This window comes from Pipistrellus hanaki (assembly GCF_964339955.1).
Source record: "Pipistrellus hanaki genome assembly, chromosome: 3".
In the NCBI taxonomy this organism is placed as follows: Eukaryota; Metazoa; Chordata; class Mammalia; order Chiroptera; family Vespertilionidae; genus Pipistrellus; species Pipistrellus hanaki.
In genome coordinates this window covers 143200192-143223726 of record NC_140505.1, presented here as the reverse complement: position 1 = coordinate 143223726, position 23535 = coordinate 143200192, and the positions used below count along the sequence as shown (strand labels likewise).

Sequence of the window (23535 nt, the reverse complement as noted above, 5' to 3'; positions counted from 1 at the left end):
TCAATAAAAAATACATTAGGAAAAAGATAATGTGAAAAAAAAAATACAGTAACATGGTAGATGGTGAAAAGGATAATCAAAATACAGTCAACTTCCTTCTTCCATTATGTTGTTTATAATTTAGACCTGTTGGAAAATATATACATGTGAGAACTGAGTTTAGCCATTAAATATGTATGAACTAATACAGGTAGTTGGAGAAGGAAAGAAATCAGTTGTATCCGTGTGGTTAGGGGAAGCTTCGTAGAGGAAGTGGTGATAGTGGTTTATTCATTCAGTAATTTAAAAAAAATTATGGATGAAATCATGATATTTAGGAAGGATTGGTAGGGAAACACCTTGAGGGCCTAGATAAACCAAGAGTGACCATTTGATAATTATTGAAGCTAGGTGGCAAATAGATCTACCTAACTAAAGCTTTTGTCAAAAGAATTAAATCCTGGTAGCTTTGTACTCCATTTTTACATCCTGAGACTAATAGTAGGCTTTGATCATCTCAGACCTGTTACTGGAAATAGGCCCATGAGTAGCCTAGATTTGGTCTTAACCCATTTTATGCAGCAGGAAGCAACAAGCAATCTGACACATGAGGTTAAGATGAACTTTTGTTTAAGAGTCACTGCACTCATTGAGCTAAAGGGATCTTTCTCAGTGCACTGATGTTCAAGGTGCTCATGCCAACAATAACCTCACCAGGCATTTTAGTTTAGCACTGTGTATTGACCAGGCAAATGAAGCTCAAGGTTTGATAGAAATCATACTGAAACAGTTTTCATTGTCAGAATAGAATCAACAGCTTGTCACTAGTTATTAATAGGCAAGCTGTTGTTTATTTGAATAAGAATACCTTTGGAAAGAGACCCCCTATGTCTTTGGAAGTCTGAATGTGTCCTGAAGTCTGCATTGAGGCCTAGTGGACGGCAACAATGTACAGACTTTTATCACCAGAAGACTGTGCCTGCCATGTGTAATCTGTTTGCAAAACCGAAACCATTCACTTAGCTTGATTGTGTTCTTTTTTTTTTACTTAATCTGATGGTTTAGGGTCTGGAAATATACAGAGTAGAAGGACAGTGATTTGGGAAGTGAAACTACTCAAGATATTTTAGTGAGCTTCTCAAACCTGTCAAAAAATATAATCTATTTCATATTCCAATTGCCCATCTAATACCTATTGCTCATTCTGTTCCTTGTCCTTTCTGTGCCGCTTCTCTTACCTCCCATTCACCTGGCTAAATCCTAATCTATCTTTAAGACTCAGCTCAGGCCTTACCTCCTACAGGTGAAGGATCCCACCCCCTAAACTAGGCAATGTGGCCCTATCCCGCCTGCCTTCTCTATACATGCCTCTGTCTACACTGCTCATGTTTACTTAGTTGTGTGTTTGTGTGTGTGTGTATGTGTGTCCGCATTGTACTCTAGATACCCCTGGAGGACATAGACTCTGTATTCCTTATACATAGCATTAGAAAGAATAAATGTTTGTCAGAGAATAATAGATCAGTATTTACTTTTTCACTGTTTATCACATCCTATCTACACAATGGTACTCAGTAAATACTTGATTTTTTTATTCCATGTGTAAATTATCTTTCCTACTGTGAATATATAGGATTTTTTTTATTTGAATAATACTGTTTCCCCGAAAATAAGACAGTGTCTTATATTAATTTTTGCTCCCAAAGATGCGCTAGGTCTTATTTTCAGGGATGTCTTATTTTTCCATGAAGAAGAATACGGTACACATTTATTGTTAAATGAAAATAAAGGAAATTTATTACCTGTATACGGTACGGTAGTATGGTAGTTGTCAACACAAACCAGACAAACTGAATCCTACGGTATCAAGAATTTACTCATTTATTCAATGACAATCATGTCATCATCTTCTGGAACATCATCATAACAATCCAATTCCTGAATTTCTGGTGAATTTCTTGTGACTCCATTTCTTTCAGAATCAGTGGACCAAATCTCTCATGTTTAGCAATAGCATTCTGAGACAGAGCCTGGGGAGGGGGGGGGGGCTTATTTTCGGGGGGATGCCTTATATTTCACTCAGAAGGAAACCTGTAAGTAGGTCTTATTTTCGGGAAAACACGGTACTTATTTATTGTAGAAAAATTGAAGACCTTAGCTTTAAGTGAAAAATTATGAAATGTTATTCACTGCCAGTTTCTGGAATGATCATGTTAATAATCTAGAGCTTTTCTATCTCCCCCAAATTCAGTTCAAATTAACTAAAATTGATTGAGCATTTTGTATTAGGCACTATAGGCAATAAGAGAAGTAAGAACCATGCCTCTCTCAAGCTTAGGGTGGAGAAAAAACGTGTACAGTATCAGAAGCCCTGAGGAGCCTAGTGCTTTAATAAGGGGGGACTACCACATGGTGTGGGAGCCCTGAGGAAGAAATGGTAGGAGATGGTTTCCCAGAAAATGCACTGGTTGATCTGCTTCTTAAGAGGGATGACTATGGGTTCACCATGAGGCAAAGGGATTGGCCATGGAAGGAACATGCCTGCCCATTATTGGGTTGAGTCTGATACTGACCCTGTGGTATAACTTACTGTCCCTGTTTTACAGATGAGAAAAAACAAGACTCAGGTAACTCAGTTTGCCTAAGGTCACACTAGTGAAAAGTGTATATAACTGAAACCGGTTTGGCTCAGTGGATAGAGCATTGGCCTGTGGACTGAAAGGTCCCGGGTTCGATTTCATTCAAGGGCATGTACTTTGTTGCGGGCACATCCCCAGTAGGGGGTGTGCAGGAGGCAGCTGATCCATGTTTCTCTCTCATTGATGTTTCTGGCTCTCTATCTCTCTCTCTTCCTCTCTGTAAAATAATCAATAAAATTATATATTTTTAAATGAATATAAATTTGGTTTTCCTGACTCACCATTCAGTCCCTTTTCATTGAATGTTATCTGAAAAAATGGAACTTGGCTCTCTGACATTGGACACAAATGAAAGATTTCAAAACAAGTTTACTAAAAATTGTAAAATTACTAAAAGGAAATTTACACTTTATGCTTTCCTATGCGTTCAGTGATTTGCTTTGTCGGGCTCAGGATTTGCTTGTTGCGTGAAATTAAATTAAATAAAATATGATTTTACAGTTATGTGGGAAAGTGAATTAAGGCCCAGGTTATGGATTACCACTTCTAACAGTATCCTTTCTTTTCTCTCAGAGTGAGTTCAAACTATTGATAGATGAAGATGAAAGGAAAAGGGAAACATATCTGGGTTTAGTGACCTCAGTTGTGTTGGTTGGTGTTTGCACTTACATCAGATCTCATTTCTGTTGTTTCAGTGCCTCAGCCAGACCCTAACCAGCCCAAGCCTGAGGGGCGGCAGATGACCCCCGTGAAGGGAGAGCCCCCAGGAGTTATCTGCAACTGGCCTCCTGCGCTGGAGTCTGCCCTGCAGCGCTGGGCCACCACGCAAGCCAAGTGCCCCTGCCTGACCGCACTGGACGTGACGGGGAAGCCAGTCCACACGCTCACCTACGGTGAGTTTGCAAGGTTCCAGCTCCTTTCTTTTCTCCTAATCATTCTACAGGTTATCATGGGAGGGGTTTTATCTTGGTATTTCGCAGTTGCTGGTCATTGTGTTTCAGTAGATCTTTTATTTTCTAAAGGATCCTAAGTTCTGAGTACAGCTATTAACAAATATTTTAATTTGCTAACCTGACGCTTGCAAAGCAGCTTATATTTAAATGAGCCCTGCTGGTTTGGCTCAGTGGATAGAGTGTTGGCCTGGTTCAATTCTCGTCAAGGGCCCACGCCTGGGTTGCAGGCTCAATCCCCAGTGTGGGGCATGCAGGACGCAGCCCATCAATGATTCTCTCTCATCATTGATGTTTCTATCTTTCTCTCCCTTTGCCTTCCTCTCTGAAATAAATAAAAATACATTTTTAAAAAAGAAGGGTAGCACTGTTTAAAAAAATAATAAATAAATAAATATTAGAGCAGAAAAGAAGAGACTTTGTGCATCCACTGATGTTTTTTAACATTAAGAGAGAATTTTATTTTTTTTAAATTTCTTTATTAAGGTATTACATATATGTCCTTATTCCCCCTTTGCTCCCCCCACACCCCTACTCCTGCCTTCACCCCCCTAATGTCTGTGTCCATTGGTTAGGCCTATATGCATGCATACAAGTCCTTTGGTTGATCTCTCCCCCTCACCCCACCCTTCCCTACCTTCCCTCTGAGGTTTAAAGGTCTGATGGATGCTTCTCTGTCTCTGGATCTGTTTTTGTTCATCAGTTTATGTTGTTCATTATATTCCATAAATGAGTGAGATCATGTGATATTTATCTTCCTCTGACTGGCTTATTTCACTTAGCATAATGCTCCCCAGTTCTATCCATGCTGTTGCAAATGGTAAGGATTCCTTCTTTTTTACCGCAGCATAGTATTCCATTATGTAGATGTACCACAGTTTTTAATCCACTCATCTGCTGATGGGCCCTTAGGCTGTTTCCAAATCTTAGCCATGGTGAATTGTGCTGCTATGAACATAGTAGTGCACATATCCTTTCTGCTTGGTATTTCTAGTTTCTTGGGGTATATTCCTAGAAGTGGGATTACTGGAACAAATGGTAGTTTCATTTTCAGTTTTTTTAGGAAACTCCATACTGTTCTCCACAGTGGCTTCACCAGTCTACATTCCCACCAGCAGTGCATGAGGGTTCCTTTTTCTCCAAATCCTCTCAGCACTCCCCCCCCCCCCTTTATTTTTAATTGGATTGTTTATCTTCCTTTTGTATGAGTTCCCTGTGAATGGAGATTACCAGATTACCAAAAAATCAATAAAATATATATATTTTTAAAAAGGAATAGAGTTGTTCAAAGAGAGCATTTTAGGAAGACATTTGGGCAGGATTAATGATGTATGGTAAAAACCATATGGTCTTATCCAGATATTGAAATTAATTACTCTTTAGATCTTTGTCATTTACTTCATCCTGCCTCTTTGCTTATAATAGGCACAAAATTCTATAATAAACAAAGAAGCAGGACTTTTCCATTTAGTTTTACACCCTAGCTAAAGTTTTTCTTTTTCTTTTGTAAATAACTTTTTAAAGTAAATTCTTTTTCTTTGATATATTATTTAAAAATAACTTTTTTTTTTTTAATAATAAGAGTGAAAAAAATTAACATGAAGAGTAGATTTAACCTGGGCTGTGAGATTTTGTACTAGTTTATTCAGACAGATTCCTTTTTGCCTTCACAAGCAGTGCATGTTGTCCATAGACCTAAATATAGAATAATTTTAGAGAAATTTTTTGTTTTATTTAAAGAATTGTGGAAACTGATATGTTTAAACCTCCCCTGAATGTGTTAGATATAAAAGTAACATATCTATTGAAATAATACAATTTGTCTTTTACCTATTCCATAATATAAGTAAGAATTTCTAAGAATGGTTGAAGAAAGGAAGCATGAAGAAGGCAGAATCTCTGTAAAAAATCAATAAAATATATATTTTTTTAAAAAAGATACTCAGATTAGAGAGAGAATCCAAGATGGCTGCTCGGGTAGGCAACTAGCCGCAGCCGCACACAACAATTTTAATAAAATACAACTAAAATATAAAATGGACATTACCCAGAACTACAGGAAAGTCGACTGACTGGAAATCCTACAACAAGAAGCAAGGAGAAAACCAGAAGGAAGCGCGGAGGAGCTGTAAAAGCCCAAGGTACGGAGACACGCGGCGCGCGAGAAGAGGACGGAGCCGGAGAGGAGGGAGGCCGAGTGCCTGGCGGGCGTTCCCTAGCGGAAAGGAGATAAAACTCCGACTGTGCTGGGCCCCCGACTGCTCTGAACCCCCGTTCTGGGCCAGACCCCGGGGACTCAGGCTCAGCCATAGGGAGCTGGGCTGTAAGTCGGAACCCCGGGGTAGCGGAGAAAGGAGGTCCCGGAGGTGCGCACACAGCGCGCAGAGAAGGGACGGTCGGCTGTGCCGCGGGATTGCCCTGACGGGAAGGAGACTGGGGCTCCAGACTGCTCTGAACGCCACGTCCAACTCCACTTCCAACTGAACTGAACCCCAATACCGGGCTCATTGTGGGAGAGCATAGACTGTTTGGCAGCAGGCGAAAATCGAGGGCACCTTTCTCTCAGAGGCGCCGGCAGCGAGCACTGAAGGACCCGCATAGGGCGGGGCTGACGGAAGCCAAAGCTGCAGGCTCCACCCTGAAACCCCGTCCCATCTGTAACTGCGAAATGCGACAACAAAATAGATCACAAACGAAAGAAATGGAGGACAAAAAGCGTCTGGATATAGAGTTCAAATCTACGCTTATAAGGTTTTTCAAGAATTTCCTAGAAAAGATGAATAAGGCCTATGAGGATATGAAAAGAGACCATCAAGAAATGATAAGGGAACAACAAGAAATAAAGAATACATTGTCTGAAATAAAAAATATTCTACAGAGTCCTAAAAACAGAAGGGAAGATCGCAAGAATCAGTCAAAGATTTGGAACATAAAGAGCCAGAAGACACTCCTCCACAGAAGCTAGAAGGCAAGAGAATCCAGAAAATTGAAGATAATGTAAGAAACCTCTGGGACAACTTCAAGCGAACCAACATCAGAATTATGGGGGTTCCAGAAGATGAGAGAGAGCAAGATATCGAAAACATACTGAAAGAAATAGTGACAGAAAACTTCCCCCACCTGGTGAAAGAATTTGACTTACAAGTCCAGGAAGTGCACAGAACTCCAAACAAAAGGAATCCAAAGAGGACCACACCGAGACACATCGTTATTAAAATTCCAAGAGCAAAAGATAAAGAGAGAATATTAAAAGAAGCAAGAGCAAAGAAGGTAGTAACTTATAAAGGAGCACCTATACGATTGTCAGCTGACTTCTCAACAGAAACCATGCAGGCCAGAAGGGAATGGCAAGAAATATACAAGGTGATGAATAGCAAGAACCTACAGCCAAAAATAAGCTACCCAGCGAAGCTATCACTCAGAATCGAAGGCCAGATAAAGAGCTTCACTAATAAAAAAAAAGCTAAAGGAGTTCATCACCACCAAACCAGAATTATATGAATTGCTGAAGGGGGTTCTTTCAGAAGAGAAAGTAAACAAAGATAAAAATTATGAACAACAAATACGTAATTATCAACAAGTGAATCTAAAAACCAAGGAAATTAAAAAAATCTGATGAACAATATTAACTGTTGAATATAATAGAATCAGAGGTATGGAAGGAGAGTGAACTGACGATTCTTGGGGAAAAGGGGAGAGGGGGGCGTGGGAAGAGACTGAACATAAACTGTGCACCTATGGATGAGGACAATGGGGAGAGGGGAAAGGGCAGAGGGTGGGGTGGGAACCTGGTGGAGGAGAGCAATGGTGGGGGGGGGGGGGGAAGGAACATTTGTAATAATATGAAAAATAAAAACTTATTTAAAAAAAAAAAATTAGATTAAAAAAGATACTCAGATTAGTTCAGAAAATTGAGCATCAACTCATGAACCAGGAGGTCAAAGTTCGATTTCTAATCAGAGACTATGCCCTGGTTTCGGGCTAGATTTCCAGTAGGGGTTGTGCAGGAGGCAGCTGATCAATGATTCTCTCTCATCAATTATGTCTCTATTTCTCACTCCTTCTTTCTTCCCCTCTCTGAAATCAATACAAACATATTTAAAAAATAATAACTTGAAAAATGATCTAAATCAGAATGAGCTTCCATTGCTGTATTTTGTTGTTGTTTGGAGGCAGGACTGGCTTTCCATAAACTAGTATGAATAATAACATGTTTGTTGTGGGGGAGGAACTCTCTGTTGGAGGCCATGCTTGTCTGATGTGTCATTTGGAAGGGGCCATTGTCTTATATCTGTTTAGGAACTGAATGCTCTCTTGATGAGGTAGGCCTGTGATTCTCTCTCTTTCTCTCTCTCTCTCTCTCTCTCTCTCTCTCTCTCTCTCTCTCTCTCAGATAATGTTTATTAAAGCTGGAAAAGGTGAAACAAGGAAGTGCTTAGGGTATAAGAAGCAACTAGAGAGAGCATAGGTGGGGTTGCTTTGGCTTTCTAGAAATGCTATGGGAAAGTGAGCCGTGGGGGACTCACTGGAAAGTAAGTCACATTGACAAAAGAGAACCAAGGGTGGGGCTACTGTCAGCTCACTGGAAAGTCAGAGCAAAGGGGGCCTTGGAGAGAGGTTCAGGCGGTGAGCCCGGGATGAGCTGCCACCACCTATTGCTCCCCTGGCTGCAAGTCTCGTGGAGACCCTGAGAGTTAGGGGATGTCTCTCTCAGAGGAAGAAAGGCGTGGCGAGCTAGGGGTAGGGGTGGTGGCAGGTGTGTACCTGTGGTTTTCTATATGACTGTTTTCTTTTCTTTTTCAGGAAAGTTGTGGAGCAGAAGTTTAAAGTTGGCCTATACACTGCTTAATAAACTGGGGACCAAAAATGAACCTGTATTAAAACCTGCAGACAGGGTAATCTTAATTTGTTTTTTGGTTTTAAGGAGGTGAAGTTTTATTGCTTTTGAACATACGCATTCTGGATTTTTAATATACAACAGCATAATTTATATAACTTTTATTCTTAGGAAATGAAAATGGTTTGTTGCCAACCCAGGTTGGCCCAATGCCAGGCAATATTTCTTACATTCATCAATTGAAGGAAATTCACATGTCCCTTTCTGTTGCTGATAATCAGTAAACTCTTCAGGAGCTAATAAAAACTAGGGAGACCTATCTTTCTGGAAGTAAATATCTCGATATTTAGGTAACAAAAATAACAAACAAGTTGACTCTGATTTTTTTCTTTTAAAAATGTCCCATCGCCCTGACTGGGTGGGTCAGTTGGAGCATCAACCATCCACCAAGACAAAAAGGTTGTGGGTTCTTTTCCCAGTCAGGGTAGAGGTCTAGGTTGCAGTTCAATCCTGGGTTGGGGCACATGTGGGAGGCAACCAGTGGATGTTTCTCTTTCTCTCCCCTTTCCGTTCTCTCTAAAAATCAATAAAATAAAATAAAAAACACCAAAAACATATCCTTGGGTGAGGATTATAAAAAATAGTCCCATAAAATTTTAAAAACAATTCTCTGTAGTTTTATTTAGAAAGGAAGGGAGACTCGTTGAAGAAGCAAATAGGCATCGTTTAATTTCTTCTCTAATTGGAGGTGACATGAATCTTCTTTAATTTTTGAAGAGTTTTTTTTTCTATTAATAAGTTTGAAATATGATTACTTCTTAAATCAAACATTACTTTTCACTTGGAATTTGTAGAATGAAACACCAGCTATGCAACAGACTTGCTTTTAGGAGACTCATGATTATAGAATCTCCTAAACTAGCCTTTAAAAAACATTTTTGTATTGTGTCAAAGAACATCTAAAGCAGGGGTCCTCAAACTTTTTAAAGTGGGGGCCAGATCACGGTCCCTCAGAGAGCTGGAGGGCCGGACTATATGAACTACTAATTCCTACTGTAACACCTCGGCTGCGCTCACTGCCCAAAAAACCTGGCGGGCCGGATCAGACTCCTCTGCGGGCCTCATGTGGCCCGCGGGCCGTAGTTTGAAGACCCCTGATCTAAAGGATGACTTCTACTTACGATTGTGGCATATGAGTGTTTCCTAGTCCCCACTGAACCCTCAGAAGGTGCTTCTGTGTTCCCTGACAGCAGAGGCATATGGGTGCAGGAAGAAAATGGGTTACTTAAATGTCTTGTATAGTTTGTATTTTTTTTTAGAACTCTTGAAGGTTTGAATTGAAATTTATTAAAAAATTTTTAATTTAAAAAAAGAATTGAACTTACCTTGAAAGTGAGTTTAGATCATTTGAAAGCAAAAGAAGGAAAAACAAGAGTCAAGTGACATAATTAAGTTTCAAATGTTAATGTATAAATATCTGAGCCAAGTAACAAAACTCCAAAATGATAGTGACTTCTGTGTTTTTTCATTCCTTGAGTAGTAGGAAGCGTTGGTTATCCCTGTGATGTATTAGAGGTGAGATCACAGGTTTGAACTCATCTTTTGTAAATGAATGAACTTTATATCCATAATGGTTTCTGTCAGTAATGCTTATACCTATTACCAAATGCCTTTCATGTTAGAATACTTGAATTAATGCAATGAATTTGTCAAAGAGTAAGAGCTTCAATGCTTATAGCTCTCTGTGAGAGATGTAAGACTTATTCTTTAATATTCTGGTCTCTAAATCGATACACATATTTTATTGCTTTAGCTTTGCACTAAAGTAAATTGGCTTAGTTTTCACAAGTAATTAACTTACTACTTAAGATGAGTTGTTTATTGCTAAATCACCAATAGAATTAAGTGAAAAACCTTAGGATGATGATGAATTGCAATATAGTTCCCAAAATGTGTCTAGTATAATCATGGGAATGACAGAGGTCTTTTTAGATTTGTGCATTCTTCTCAATAACTTAGTTTTATTTATTGTGTTCATGAAAGATATTTTATATTTAAATGTATATCTTATAGAGTGACTTAAAAGCCTTAGTCTGTTTTTATTCCTCTGTTATTCAATGTCATTATGCATTTTAGGTAGCCCTGGTTTATCCCAACAATGATCCAGTCATGTTTATGGTGGCTTTTTATGGATGTCTCCTGGCTGAAGTGATTCCAGTGCCTATAGAGGTACCTCTTACCAGAAAGGTAACATTGCTAAATTTAAAAAGAATGTAGCCTGTGTGACATGGCAGTCGTTGGGTTCTTGGATCCATTGACTTGATCATGACATTAGAAACATCTGCTTTCTTAAGTACTAAGTTTCACTTTTTAAAAACGTGAAAGTTTCATAAAAATTATTAATATTTATAACTTTCACCCTGACTGGCTTGGCTCAGTGGATAGAGCGACAGACTGTGGACTGAAAGGTGCCGGGTTCAATCGTTCAAGAGCACGTACCTTGGTTGCGGGCACATCCCCAATGGGGAGTGTGCAGGATGCACCTGACCGATGTTTCTAACACTCTATCTCTCTCCCTTCCTTTCTGTAAAAAAAACAATAAAATATTTTTTAAAATATTTATAACTTTTATGCAAATAACATGTTTTTACCTAAGATAGAATATTTATGGTATTGTATATCACTTAAAAATCATGGAGACATACTTGACTTTTCAACAATTACCACCCTTGCTTCAGAGACTATAATCTGCATTTATCTTATCCACATTTACAATAGGTAAGACCTTTTGTAAAGGGATTTGGTTCAATTGTCTCATGTGACCTAGGATTTCCATGAAGTTGAAGGGTGGTGCAATGATGGCGTGTTGCTACTCTATGGCACAGGACTTTACATTAATAACAAATCTATGTGGCCAGTTTCAAAGTTTAACAAATGATTTTTCCACGAGCTGTTTAACCTAACCTTAATTTTCTCGTGTTGTTTATTATGGAGAGTTGATGATCAAGACAAATATGCTGGAGAGTGTGGATTTACAAGAAAAAGATTATTTTCTTAAAAGAATAAAGAACAAATTGGTAACATCTCTAAAACTCTGGTTGATGGGATATAGTATATTTAGGTTGTTCAGGAAGTCATAGGATTATTCTTTTTTTTTTTTTTTTAATATACTTTATTGATTTTGTACAGAGAGGAAGGGAGAGAGATAGAGAGTTAGAAACATCGATGAGAGCGAGTTATCGATCAGCTGCCTCTTGCACACCCCCTACTGGGGATATGCCCGCAACCACGGTACATGCCCTTGACCGGAATCGAACCCGGGTCCCCTCAGTCCCCAAGCCGACGCTCTATCCATTTAGCCAAACCGGTTTCGACATAGGATTATTCTTATACTAAGTTGACAGTGTTTGTGGGATTTCATAATGATGACATTTTAATGAAAATCTTTAGACTATATCTATCTCTTTTAAAATATAACAACAAATATATGGATTTTGGTGTAGCTATTCGTTCACTTTCATTGTAAATTTGGACGTTTGATGTTGATTTACATTATTTATTTTGTTCTAACCTGACTTACTTTGCTTTTGGATTTGGGGGTGTGGGTAGGTCAAGACAATTTAACCGTGTTAACATTTATTTAATTGCTTGAATTTAATCTAAAAGAGGATTATTGTTGACCTTTGAATAAAATGGTCACATTTGGCTAGTAGAATTCATTAGCAATGTCAGATTCATAAAATATTTTATTTGCCTTCAGGAAATCATTGTATGTTTCAAACTATTTGGAAGAACATATTGTCATTAGATTTTTGAGTTGCCAGATATCAGTGGGGCTCCATGAATGTTATCACACAAGTGCCAGAGCATTACTGAGTGTTAGGTTTTGGGTATGAGCGTGCTCATGTTCACTCCTCTCACTGTGCTCACTGTCTTCTCCACAGGATGCTGGAGGGCAGCAGATTGGCTTCTTGCTAGGAAGCTGTGGTATCGCCTTAGCTCTTACCAGTGAAGTCTGTCTAAAGGGGCTGCCAAAAACACAGAATGGAGAGATCGTACAGTTTAAAGGTTAGTAATATTTGTATCTGAATTATTAGTTAAAGCCGAGTGCTTTAATTAGTGTTTTAATTTAATAATAGCTACGTACTTAAAATATATTTTCTTGTTCTCACAACTTTATGAAGTAGGTACCATTATTATCCCCATTTTACAGGTGAGGAAACTGAGACACAGAGAGGTTAAGTAACTTGCCCAAAGTCACAGCTAATAAATGGCAGAGCAGCGATTTGAACCCAAATCTGATTCCACAGCCCACACCCTTAACCTTTATGCTGATGGTTGGAAAAGCTACCACTCTGTTCATTAAAGCTAAATGCTACCTGTAGAGACAGAGGATAGACCACTAACCTCAGTGGACTTCCACTGCCAAATGGACCTCCCAGTTGTTGAGGTAATGTCAAGGCCTGGAATGAGCATGTGGAACATTGTACTTTTGAAAGAAGGTATAAATGTGTACTGACGTGTCACTAAAAACTAATAAACATATCTTACTGACTATGAAATGACCTTGATTTGGTCTCTTGATGTTTAAAACGACCAGTTCGATGTGAATTCCTTCCCTGATGGCTTAGGCAATTCAATTTTTATTTGGGGTTTGATTTAGGTTGGCCCCGGCTCAAATGGGTTGTAACAGATTCCAAGTACCTTTCAAAGCCTCCTAAGGACTGGCAGCCCCACATCTCACCTGCCGGCAGCGAGCCAGCGTACATCGAGGTAAGTCCTGGGATTGGAACAAACATGCTGGCTTTTCCTGTGGCTTCACATGCTGTCTTACAAACTTGAACTTTTTTGCAGTTTTAAAATTAGGAGATCCTCCTACTTTGTTAGATTCCCATCTTTTGGCTTGTAAAATGTCTTATAGTGGCTTTCTATTCTAATTATTTTTAACGGAAATACACATTCAAGAGAATGACAGCAAAGAAATTGATCCTTGCCATGTAAGAAAGTTACAAAAGTCTTGGAGAAGTACAGAGTTTTAAGAAATCGTTTCCTGGCAAAGAAACAGGCAGAGATATTTTTCTGTTGTTGGCAGAGAGGGGACTTGGGTGCAAGAGACTGGAGAAATAGCTGGAGCGTTGAGGTAAAAGCACAATTATAGTTAATTGATTTGTAGGAGTGAATAGGCCATTTCTAGGTCTCCCCCTCCCAAACAGAGCTTCTGCCAGGGTCTGGTCTGGTGCACCCTTAGCTCTGCGGGACTGCTCTTGCCCTGTACTTGACACTGTGCTTCTGTTAATGCAGCTCAAGTCCCTTGTTTGTTTAGCGCCTTTAACAGCCTCTTCACACTTGTGACTAATTAAACTTTTAAGGATTTTTCACACATACTTTTCTTCAGCTTTGCCATTTCCAGTCCTATCTTTGTGTGATTAGAGTCTGAGGCCCAAGGGCACAGCCTCCAATGTTCATATGAAGCATGTTAAATTCAGCCCATTGTCATGGCTTTATCCTTTTGTTTTAGGATTCTAGTCCTGTCATTTGAAATAACATTTTACTGTGTTTCTCATGTTTTGTTTCTTTGTGTTTTGTTTTCTAGTATAAAACAAGCAAAGAAGGGAGTGTAATGGGAGTGACGGTGTCCCGCCTGGCGATGCTGTCTCACTGCCAAGCCCTGTCCCAAGCCTGCAATTATTCTGAAGGTCAGACTTCATCCCATGACTGCCCTCATTGTGAGCTTCAGATCCATGTGGTGTGACTAGGAGCAGGGTGCCCAGTGATTGGATTCCAGCTAATGACCAAGTTCAGAGGGAAATGTTTTAAGACACATTCTTGGCTTGCTTTGGATTTCTTCTTTTTCACAAATATGCTGCAATTTAAAGGAACTAAAGTTCTGGGCAAACCAAATATGTGAACTATGATTTCTAGAACACAGAAATAGAAAACTAATTAAAACCACCTGTTTATTATTAGCTGCAGAATGGCAGGTATCTCCATCTTCCCAAGCTGCTATCAGCAGTACATCTAGAATCAAAGAAATCCAGCTACCAAAAAGCACAAATGAGAACACAAAAGCGTATCCTGTAGCATACTTAGGAGTATATGTGTGTGTGTGTGTAGGTATAATATATAGATATATGTACCAACATTTTCTCTCTCTGGGAATTCTAATTTTTACATGTTTGTGAAACTTTCAAAGTCCCTTAATTAATTAGGAAAAGAGGATTACCTCTCAGAAGATAGTATCTAAGTCATATGGAGTTTGGAACTCATGGTTTCTTCCATGGCCATGTAATCAAAAGACTCTGAGAGCTTTTAGTGATCTCTGTAGAAGTACCAAACCAGCTGTTCAATAGAGGCAAGTAACATGATTTTGCTACTTACCACTAACTCCCCCACCCCATTTTTTCTATTTCAGGAGAAACAGTAGTAAATGTTTTAGACTTTAAGAAGGATGCTGGGCTGTGGCATGGCATGTTTGCGGTAAGCTACTCAGAATTAAGGCCTTTCGTGTTAATCTTATGATTCAGATTAGTATGCATGCTGTGTAACCAGAGACTCGCTCAGTGCTTGTTTGAAATTTTAGTCCCCAAAAGATCAATAATATTTTCCAGAGGGGTTTTATTTTACAATACAACAGGTTATTGTTTTTAAAAGGAGAATATACTTCTATCTGTTTTTTCTTCATTGTGTGGTTGGGCATACTCCTCACATAATAGTTAATGGGGGAATTTAGGATCTATAATTTTTAAGACATCTGCTATGATGGCTCAAAGCCTAAAAGATTCTAAAAATGACTGTATTTATGATTTTAAAAGTATGTTTGAGATTATGTAAGTATATTTAGAACTTGGCAACTGTTGGTAATAACTAACTTTCCAGTTGGACAAAATGTACTGAATGACTGCATGCTACAATTAAAGAATAGAGTGGGCTGCTTTCCATAAGAGAGGAACAGGTAATGTGCTGTGGGAGTTGGGGAAAGGTGAATTCCTCCCAGCTCTGGCACAGAGGCCGTATTTATGGAAGAGGTAACAGTTGAGACGGGCTTTGAAAAATGGCTAAGATTTAGCCACATAGAGATATTTTTGTGGAGGAGGTAGAGAGGGGGGATGTTTCAAGTGGGAAAAGCTACCATGTGTAGTATGGTGATTAGGAAAGGAGAGAAAAGATCCTAGAGTTGAAAAGGAACTCAGAGTATCTTGTTCAACTTCCTTACCTCCTGTGCAGGAGTCTGAGAAAGAGGAGAAATGAAGCTTGGGGGAAGAGGAGGGGATCCCTTTTCACTCAGGACCCCTCAAATTAGTAAGAGCCTATTCTTTGAGTGTACATACTTCCTAGCTCTTTTCGAAAGCCCTTCCCTTTGTTTTTTTGTTGTTGTTTTTTTCTATTGTTTTTAATTTATTGATTTGAGAGAGAGAGAGAAACATAAGTTCCACTAACTTATGCATTCATTGGTCCCTTCTTCTTTGTGCCCTGACAAGAAATCAGATCCACAAACTTGGTGTCTTGGGACAATGCTCTAACCAACTGAGCTACCCGGCCAGGGTGCAATTTTGCTTTTTATGAGAGGTTAAGAAACCCTTGTGAGAAGTTAGAGGGACAAAGTGTGAAAAATTAGTTATAAACACCATTCTTTCTCTGAAATCCAAAAGTTTGTCACCATACCCTAGAAACTTGGGGGAGGGAGGGAAAAAAGTTGACAATGGGTGGTGAGAAACATGGCCAGCCTAAATACCAAGACTTAGGTATTCTGCTGGGCTGGGTCTTCTGGGGACAGGAGGTCCTGGGTATATTCATTTGTTTGGGTGACAGGAAACCAAATTGCATAACCACTCTCAGCTCACTCAGCTTTATCTACTCAAACACCTAACAGGTGTGGGCAGGGCCCTCTCTAAGTAACAGGGAAACTATGATAGATTGTTTTGTGACCCAGCCCTTTGTGGTACGTGGCAAGCGCCAGCATGATGAAAACACTTAGTGGGTCAGAGGGCAGTTTGGCAGCATCTGTTAAGTTTTAGAAGCAGATATCCTGTGACCCAACAGTACCACAGGTTTCTTTCACATAATTGCCATATAATAATTCCATTGTATAGATATACCACATTTTATCTGTTCATCATTTGATGGATGGGTAACAACAGCACCTAGAGAAACACTTGTACATATACTCAGGAAAGTGTAAATATGTTCCTTGGGAAATTATTTGTAACAGCAAAACAATTGTTAATAATAAGGAAATACCTAAATAAATTGTGGTGTAATCATACTGTGGAATACTATGCAGCATTTGGAAAAGAATTGTGTAGATCTCAAACTGATGTGCATAGATTTAGCTATGAAACAACTTAAGTGAAAAAAAAGTACATTGTAGATATATGTATAGTATGATGCCTTTTATGTTAACAATACTTTGTTTCCATGGGGACAACTATATATGTAAATACATAGAAAAAGAATTGTAAGTATACATTCAGATTCATAATAATGATTATCTCTGAGGAGAAGAGGGACCAGGCTTAAGGGTAGATAGCAAATCAACCTTAAAGTTAATATTTCATATTTTTTTCAAAGAGCGTGTATTTGAGTATATATTACATGTGATTAAAATCGTTAACAAAATATCAGTTCAGTTTTAAAATGCTATGTGTGTATTTCGTATTGATTACTTTTTATCTTTCTTTGCTTTTCAGAATGTAATGAATAAGATGCATACAATTAGTGTACCCTACTCTGTTATGAAGACTTGCCCTCTCTCGTGGGTCCAGAGAGTACATGCCCACAAAGGTAGCTACACTCAACAGCTAAGCTTTAATTATGTGACTGTTTGAACTAAGATTTCAGGGATTTCCAAGTCACCCTTCTAGAGACATAGTTCTATGCCTTGGTGGCTTGACAAATGTTAGACTTCAATTACTAAGCTAAGTGTGTTGTCATTTTCGTCTCTTATGATGTCCTTTTTTAAGAATTGAGATGAATTTGCATGAATTTGAGCCCTGAATCACATTTATTGAGTACTCTGGTGTTCAGAGCTTCCTTGGCAAAGATATGTGGCCTGCCTACAGGTCACAGTGAGCAAACAGTTAATCATTGCTGCCTCAGAGCACCGGGCATACTTTCTTTGAAACCTTTTTTATTTTCTCTAAGTGAAAATCATGATCCCTAAAATAACTAAAAGTTTCTATGATAGTATATTAAATATCTATCTAATTTAGCAAGTATGTGTGTGTTAACTATCTCTTTTGAATTTTAGCCAAGGTAGCTTTAGTAAAATGTCGAGACTTGCACTGGGCTATGATGGCACATCGGGACCAACGAGATGTGAGCTTGAGTTCCCTCCGGATGTTAATTGTGACCGATGGAGCAAATCCCTGTGAGTACTCCTAGAGTGTAGGTCGGGGACTATTCATTCCTTAACATTTGATATAATTTGATATAATTCATATGCCATAAAAGTCACCCATTTAGCCAAAACTGGTTTTGCTCAGTGGATAGAGCGTCAGCCCCTGGACTGAAAGGTCCCAGGTTCGATTCCGGTCAAGGGCATGTACCTTGGTTGCCGGCTCATCCCCAGTAGGAGGTGTGCAAGAGGCAGCTGATCGATGATTCTCTCTCATCGATGTTTCTAACTCTCTATCCCTCTCTCTTCCTCTCTGTAAAAAAATCAATAAAATATATATTTTTTTTAAAAGTCACCCATTTAAAGTGTGCAGTTTAATAGTTTCAGTGTATTCACTGAGTGTGCAGCCATCACCATGATCTAAGTTTAGACCATCATCACCCCCAAAAGATACCTCATACCCATTAGTACTCACTCTTCATTTCTCCTCCACTGTCCCCTACTGCTCAGCCACTTCTACTTCTGTCCCCATAGAGTTACCTATTCTGGACATTTCATATAAAGGCAATTATACTATATTGCCCTTTGGGACAGGCTTCTTTCACTTAACCATAGTGTTTTCAAGGTTCATCCACATTGTAGTATGTGTTCATACTCCACTTCTTTTTATTGCCATATAATAATTCCATTGTATAGATATACCACATTTTATCTGTTCATTTGATGGATGGGTAAAAATATATTTTTTAAAATATGTGTTTTATTAATTTCAGAGAGGGAGGGAGAAACATTAAAGATGAGAGAGAATCATTGATCATCTATCTCCTGCACACCCCCTACCAAGGATCGAGCCTGCAACCCCGGGCATATACCCTGACCAGGAATCAAACTGTGACCCCCTAGTTCATGGTTTGATGCTCAACCACTGAGCTACACTGACTAGGCGGTTCCATATGCTTTTGAATTCACTCCCTCTTGCTCACTTATTTATATCCTTTTTCTATCCTTTAACTAAAAGGAATGATAAGAAAATAACTGATGTAACCAAGTGACTAAACTCTATGTAAATTTCCCCTAGCTGCAAATCAAGTTTGCAAAAGCTTTTAGAGATCCCCAATGTTACCTGCTTTTCCCACAAACACATCCTGAGCTCCCACACAGTAGAACCAGGTAAAATGTTAGATACTATGTTCTTTGTCATACTGGATTTTTGTCAATAGTCACATTAATCATCCTGTATAATAAAACACAGACATGGGATTGACCTTAGTAAGAAACAAGTCAGAGAATATCACGTAGAAGAGGGTGGAACTAAGCCAGAGTGTTAGTTCTGCACGGGCTAACATAGTTATTCAGGATGCGTTGCTCAGTTCCAGACTGACCACAGTGCCCTCTGCATTTCTGCTATTAATTGGGAGCAGCTTTATTACAAGTTATAGCTTTAAATCGTGTCAGTGATCTTTTATGGTCTGGATAAACATTCATTTGTCCTTGATATGTATCAGCCATTTCACAGGCACAGTAAAATGTTTGGGTGGAATTAATGGTGTACAATAAGAGTTCTCATGAGAAAAAAATATATTGGCTTTCCACTCTTTACCAGTTTTCTACAGTAGTGAAAACCACAGTGTCAGCTTTCCAGTTGATCTGTTCCATCTCCTTTAGGGTCTGTGTCGTCCTGCGATGCCTTCCTGAGTCTGTTCCAGAGTCACGGCCTGAAACCTGAGGCCATCTGTCCGTGCGCCACTTCTGCTGAAGCCATGACTGTCGCAATCCGCAGGTATCGTCCAGGACACCGGTGCTCTTACTGTAGATCACCGCTTTGATCAGATGTGCGGAATTACCAGGCAGTGACAAGGGCATTGTCTGATTTTCTGCTTCATAAGTCTAAGAGTGAAAATGACTTTGTAAAGCAGTCTGAAGCATGTCATTTATTCTTCCTATTCTTGCACTAAGTATAACTGGTAAACTGAAAATTTATTCTCATCTCATTTTTCTTTTTTAAATAAGTTTTTATTTATCATATTATTACAAATGTTCCCTCCCCCCCCCCACCACCATTGCTCTCCTCCACCAGGTTCCCACCCCACCCTCTGCCCTTTCCCCTCTCCCCATTGTCCTCATCCATAGATGCACAGTTTATGTTCAGTCTCTTCCCACACCCCCCAATCCCTTTTTCCCCAAGAATCGTCAGTTCACTCCCCTTCCATACCTCTGATTCTATTATATTCAACAGTTAATATTGTTCATCAGATTTTTTTAATTTCCTTGGTTTTTAGATTCACTTGTTGATAATTACGTATTTGTTGTTCATAATTTTTATCTTTGTTTACATTCTCTTCTGAAAGAACCCCCTTCAGCAATTCATATAATTCTGGTTTGGTGGTGATGAACTCCTTTAGCTTTTTTTTATTAGTGAAGCTCTTTATCTGGCCTTTGATTCTGAGTGATAGCTTTGCTGGGTAGATTATTTTTGGCTGTAGGTTCTTGCTATTCATCACCTTGAATATTTCTTGCCATTCCCTTCTGGCCTGCATGGTTTCTGTTGAGAAGTCAGCTGACAATCGTATAGGTGCTCCTTTATAAGTTACTACCTTCTTTGCTCTTGCTTCTTTTAATATTCTCTCTTTGTTTTTTGTTCTTGAAATTTTAATAATGATGTGTCTCGGTGTGGTCCTCTTTGGATTCCTTTTGTTTGGAGTTCTGTGCACTTCCTGGACTTGTAAGTCTAATTCTTTCACCAGGTGGGGGAAGTTTTCTGTCACTATTTCTTTCAGTATGTTTTCGATATCTTGCTCTCTCTCATCTTCTGGGACCCCCATAATTCTGATGTTGGTTCGCTTGAAGTTGTCCCAGAGGTTTCTTACATTATCTTCAATTTTCTGGATTCTCTTGCCTTCTAGCTTCTGTGGAGGAGTGTCTTCTGGCTCTTTATGTTCCAAATCTTTGACTTGATTCTTGCGATCTTCCCTTCTGTTTTTAGGACTCTGTAGAATATTTTTTATTTCAGACAATGTATTCTTTATTTCTTGTTGATCCCTTATCATTTCTTGTTGACTCCTTATTAATTCTAGTTGATCTCTTTTCATATCCTCATAGGCCTTATCCATCTTTTCTAGGAAATTCTTGAAAAACCTTATAAGCGTAGATTTGAACTCTATATCCAGACGCTTTTTGTCCTCCATTTCTTTCGTTTGTGATCTATTTTGTTGTCGCATTTCGCAGTTACAGATGGGACGGGGTTTCAGGGTGGAGCCTGCAGCTTTGGCTTCCGTCAGCCCCGCCCTATGCGGGTCCTTCAGTGCTCGCCGCTGGCGCCTCTGAGAGAAAGGTGCCCTCGATTTTCGCCTGCTGCCAAACAGTCTATGCTCTCCCACAATGAGCCCGGTATTGGGGTTCAGTTCAGTTGGAAGTGGAGTTGGAGGTGGCGTTCACAGCAGTCTGGAGCCCCAGTCTCCTTCCCGTCAGGGCAATCCCGCGGCACAGCCGACCGTCCCTTCTCTGGGGGCAGTGTGCGCGCCTCCGGGACCTCCTTTCTCCGCTACCCCGGGGTTCCGACTTACAGCCCAGCTCCCTATGGCTGAGCCTGGGTCCCCGGGGTCTGGCCCAGAACTGGGGTTCAGAGCAGTCAGGGGCCCAGCACAGTCGGAGTTTTATCTCCTTTCCGCTAGGGAACGCCCGCCAGGCACTCGGCCTCCCTCCTCTCCGGCTCCGTCCTCTCCGCGCTCGCCGCGTCTCCGTACCTTGGGCTTTTCCAGCTCCTCCGCGCCTCCTTCTGGTTTTCTCCTTGCTTCTCGCTGTAGAATTTCCAGTCAGTCAACCTTCCTGTAGTTCTGGGCAATGTCCGTTTTATATTTTAGTTGTATTTTATTGAAATTGTTGTGTGCGGCTGCGGCTAGGTGTTCACCTGGGCGCAGCCATCTTGGATCCTCCTCCTCATTTTTCTTAATTAGATCTTTTTCTGGATTGTTTTGCTCTTCAGAATCCTCAGTTAGTATCTTAGCCTAGAAATAGGCTATTCTTGATTGTGGCTTAAGTGTGCAAAGTACATTTATGGTATACCCAAGACCAGTATAGTCTTAACATCTGATTAAATGTACTTTTTCTACCTGAATGAAAATTGACCATGCTTGTTAAAAGAGAGTGTGTGTGTGTTAGCTAGAGGAAATTTGCTTTCCTACATACTCATATTTTTCTCCATTATTTCATTTGCCAAATTTGATGAGTTTATTTTGTTTTCAGGCCTGGAGTTCCAGGGGCCCCCTTGCCGGGAAGAGCCATTCTCTCAATGAATGGGTTGAGCTATGGGGTAATACGAGTCAATACTGAAGATAAAAATTCAGCACTAACAGTCCAGGATGTGGGGCATGTCATGCCTGGTGGTGAGTTCTCAGGAGTATCGTTTGCTTTTTCACAAAGATTTTTTATTAGAGTTAGTAGAGGCTGATGAAATATGGGATCCAAAACCAGGAACTCAAAATTTAGTCACTTAGTTTCTCAAAGCCTTTCTAACAGTTAATTCCGATTATACTTACCTTCCAGCAGTGTCCTGTGATTTAATTGTGGGTGCTGATTACAATTGTTCACATGGAAAGCAAAGTCTGAATGATATTCAAGTTGGTTTTCGCCATAATTGCCAAGCCATTGGGACTGGCAGGAAGAACACACTCTTCCATGAGTGTTTGAGTTTGATCTGCCGAGGGGGGGGGGGTAAAGGGGGGATTAATTTACCTGTTACTTTGTACTTTGCAGTAATTTTTAATGTCACCTTCTTTAAAAGCTTCAGTCTGCATCTGTTATATGTTTTGTTGCTGCTGTTATTTTGCTGAATTTAAAAAAAGTATTTGTCTCTCATCAGCGTAGATGATATTTAAAGATGGAAATTTCAAATATACCTATGTAGTTTCAGGTCTATTTTTAACATTTTTCTTTGGTTATTCTTCCTTAATGCCACTCACTAAATACAAGACTTCCCTGGGTTCACAACGATAAAGCATAGGTTTTCCAGGATCTCGGCTTCCTGACTGTGTTGTCTGTGCACTAGGGATGATGTGCATCGTGAGACCTGATGGACCTCCCCAGCTCTGCAGAACGGACGAAATCGGAGAGATCTGTGTCAGCTCCAGAGCAGGCGGCATGATGTACTTCGGGCTTGCTGGTGTGACCAAAAACACCTTTGAGGTACATGATATTAAAATGTTTCCAGGAAAATGTTTGGTGAGGGTGTCACTAGGGCAGGTGACTCGGTTCATGGGAAGTAGCATAAGATAGTGGGTTGAAAGTATATGCTCTAGAGCTGGACTGCCCTAGTTCGAATCCTAACCCTGCCACTCACTAGCTGATTTTGGGTGAGTTGTGCCCCAATTTCTTTATATTTAAAATGAGTAATTGTAGTAACTACGTCATAGGATTGTTGTGAGAACTAAGTGAGTTAATGTTTATAAGGTGCTTAGAGCAGCACCTGGCACCCAGGAAGCGCTACTGTTAAATTAGTAAGTTAATAAATAAGAGGCCTTACAAAAATTCCTTTGGTGAATATGCCATGGTTTGAACTTTATAAGCCCAAATGTTTAATTTTAACAGTATATAGTGAGAATCCATCTCTGAAGTGTAGTCTCAAGTGAGCTCCTGAAGACAGATGTAAACCAGAATGCCAGGTTGCTAAGAAAAATGAAGGCCTGTTCTTGTCACAGGGCAGATTGCTCCTGTCGTTCAAACTTTCCGTGAGACAAGTATGTATCGAGCACCTTCTATGTGCCTGGCTCCATTCTAGAGGTTTGGGGTACATCAGAGGAA

At 39.7% G+C, this 23535-nt stretch overlaps 1 protein-coding gene across 3 annotated transcripts in view; it reads left to right on the top strand.

The window, feature by feature from the left end:
* The window catches only part of DIP2B (disco interacting protein 2 homolog B), a 212302-nt gene that overhangs the window by 143000 nt on the left and 45767 nt on the right, over window positions 1–23535 (top strand). For all 3 annotated transcript variants that reach the window (XM_084877351.1, XM_084877349.1, XM_084877350.1), the window contains 12 exons: window positions 3314–3511; window positions 8372–8463; window positions 10542–10652; window positions 12350–12473; window positions 13069–13178; window positions 13999–14101; window positions 14818–14882; window positions 17093–17186; window positions 17653–17772; window positions 19405–19519; window positions 21982–22121; window positions 22784–22920. In XM_084877351.1, coding sequence (XP_084733477.1) covers window positions 3314–3511; window positions 8372–8463; window positions 10542–10652; window positions 12350–12473; window positions 13069–13178; window positions 13999–14101; window positions 14818–14882; window positions 17093–17186; window positions 17653–17772; window positions 19405–19519; window positions 21982–22121; window positions 22784–22920 — 1409 coding nt within the window. The remainder of the gene's footprint in view (window positions 1–3313; window positions 3512–8371; window positions 8464–10541; window positions 10653–12349; window positions 12474–13068; window positions 13179–13998; window positions 14102–14817; window positions 14883–17092; window positions 17187–17652; window positions 17773–19404; window positions 19520–21981; window positions 22122–22783; window positions 22921–23535) is intronic.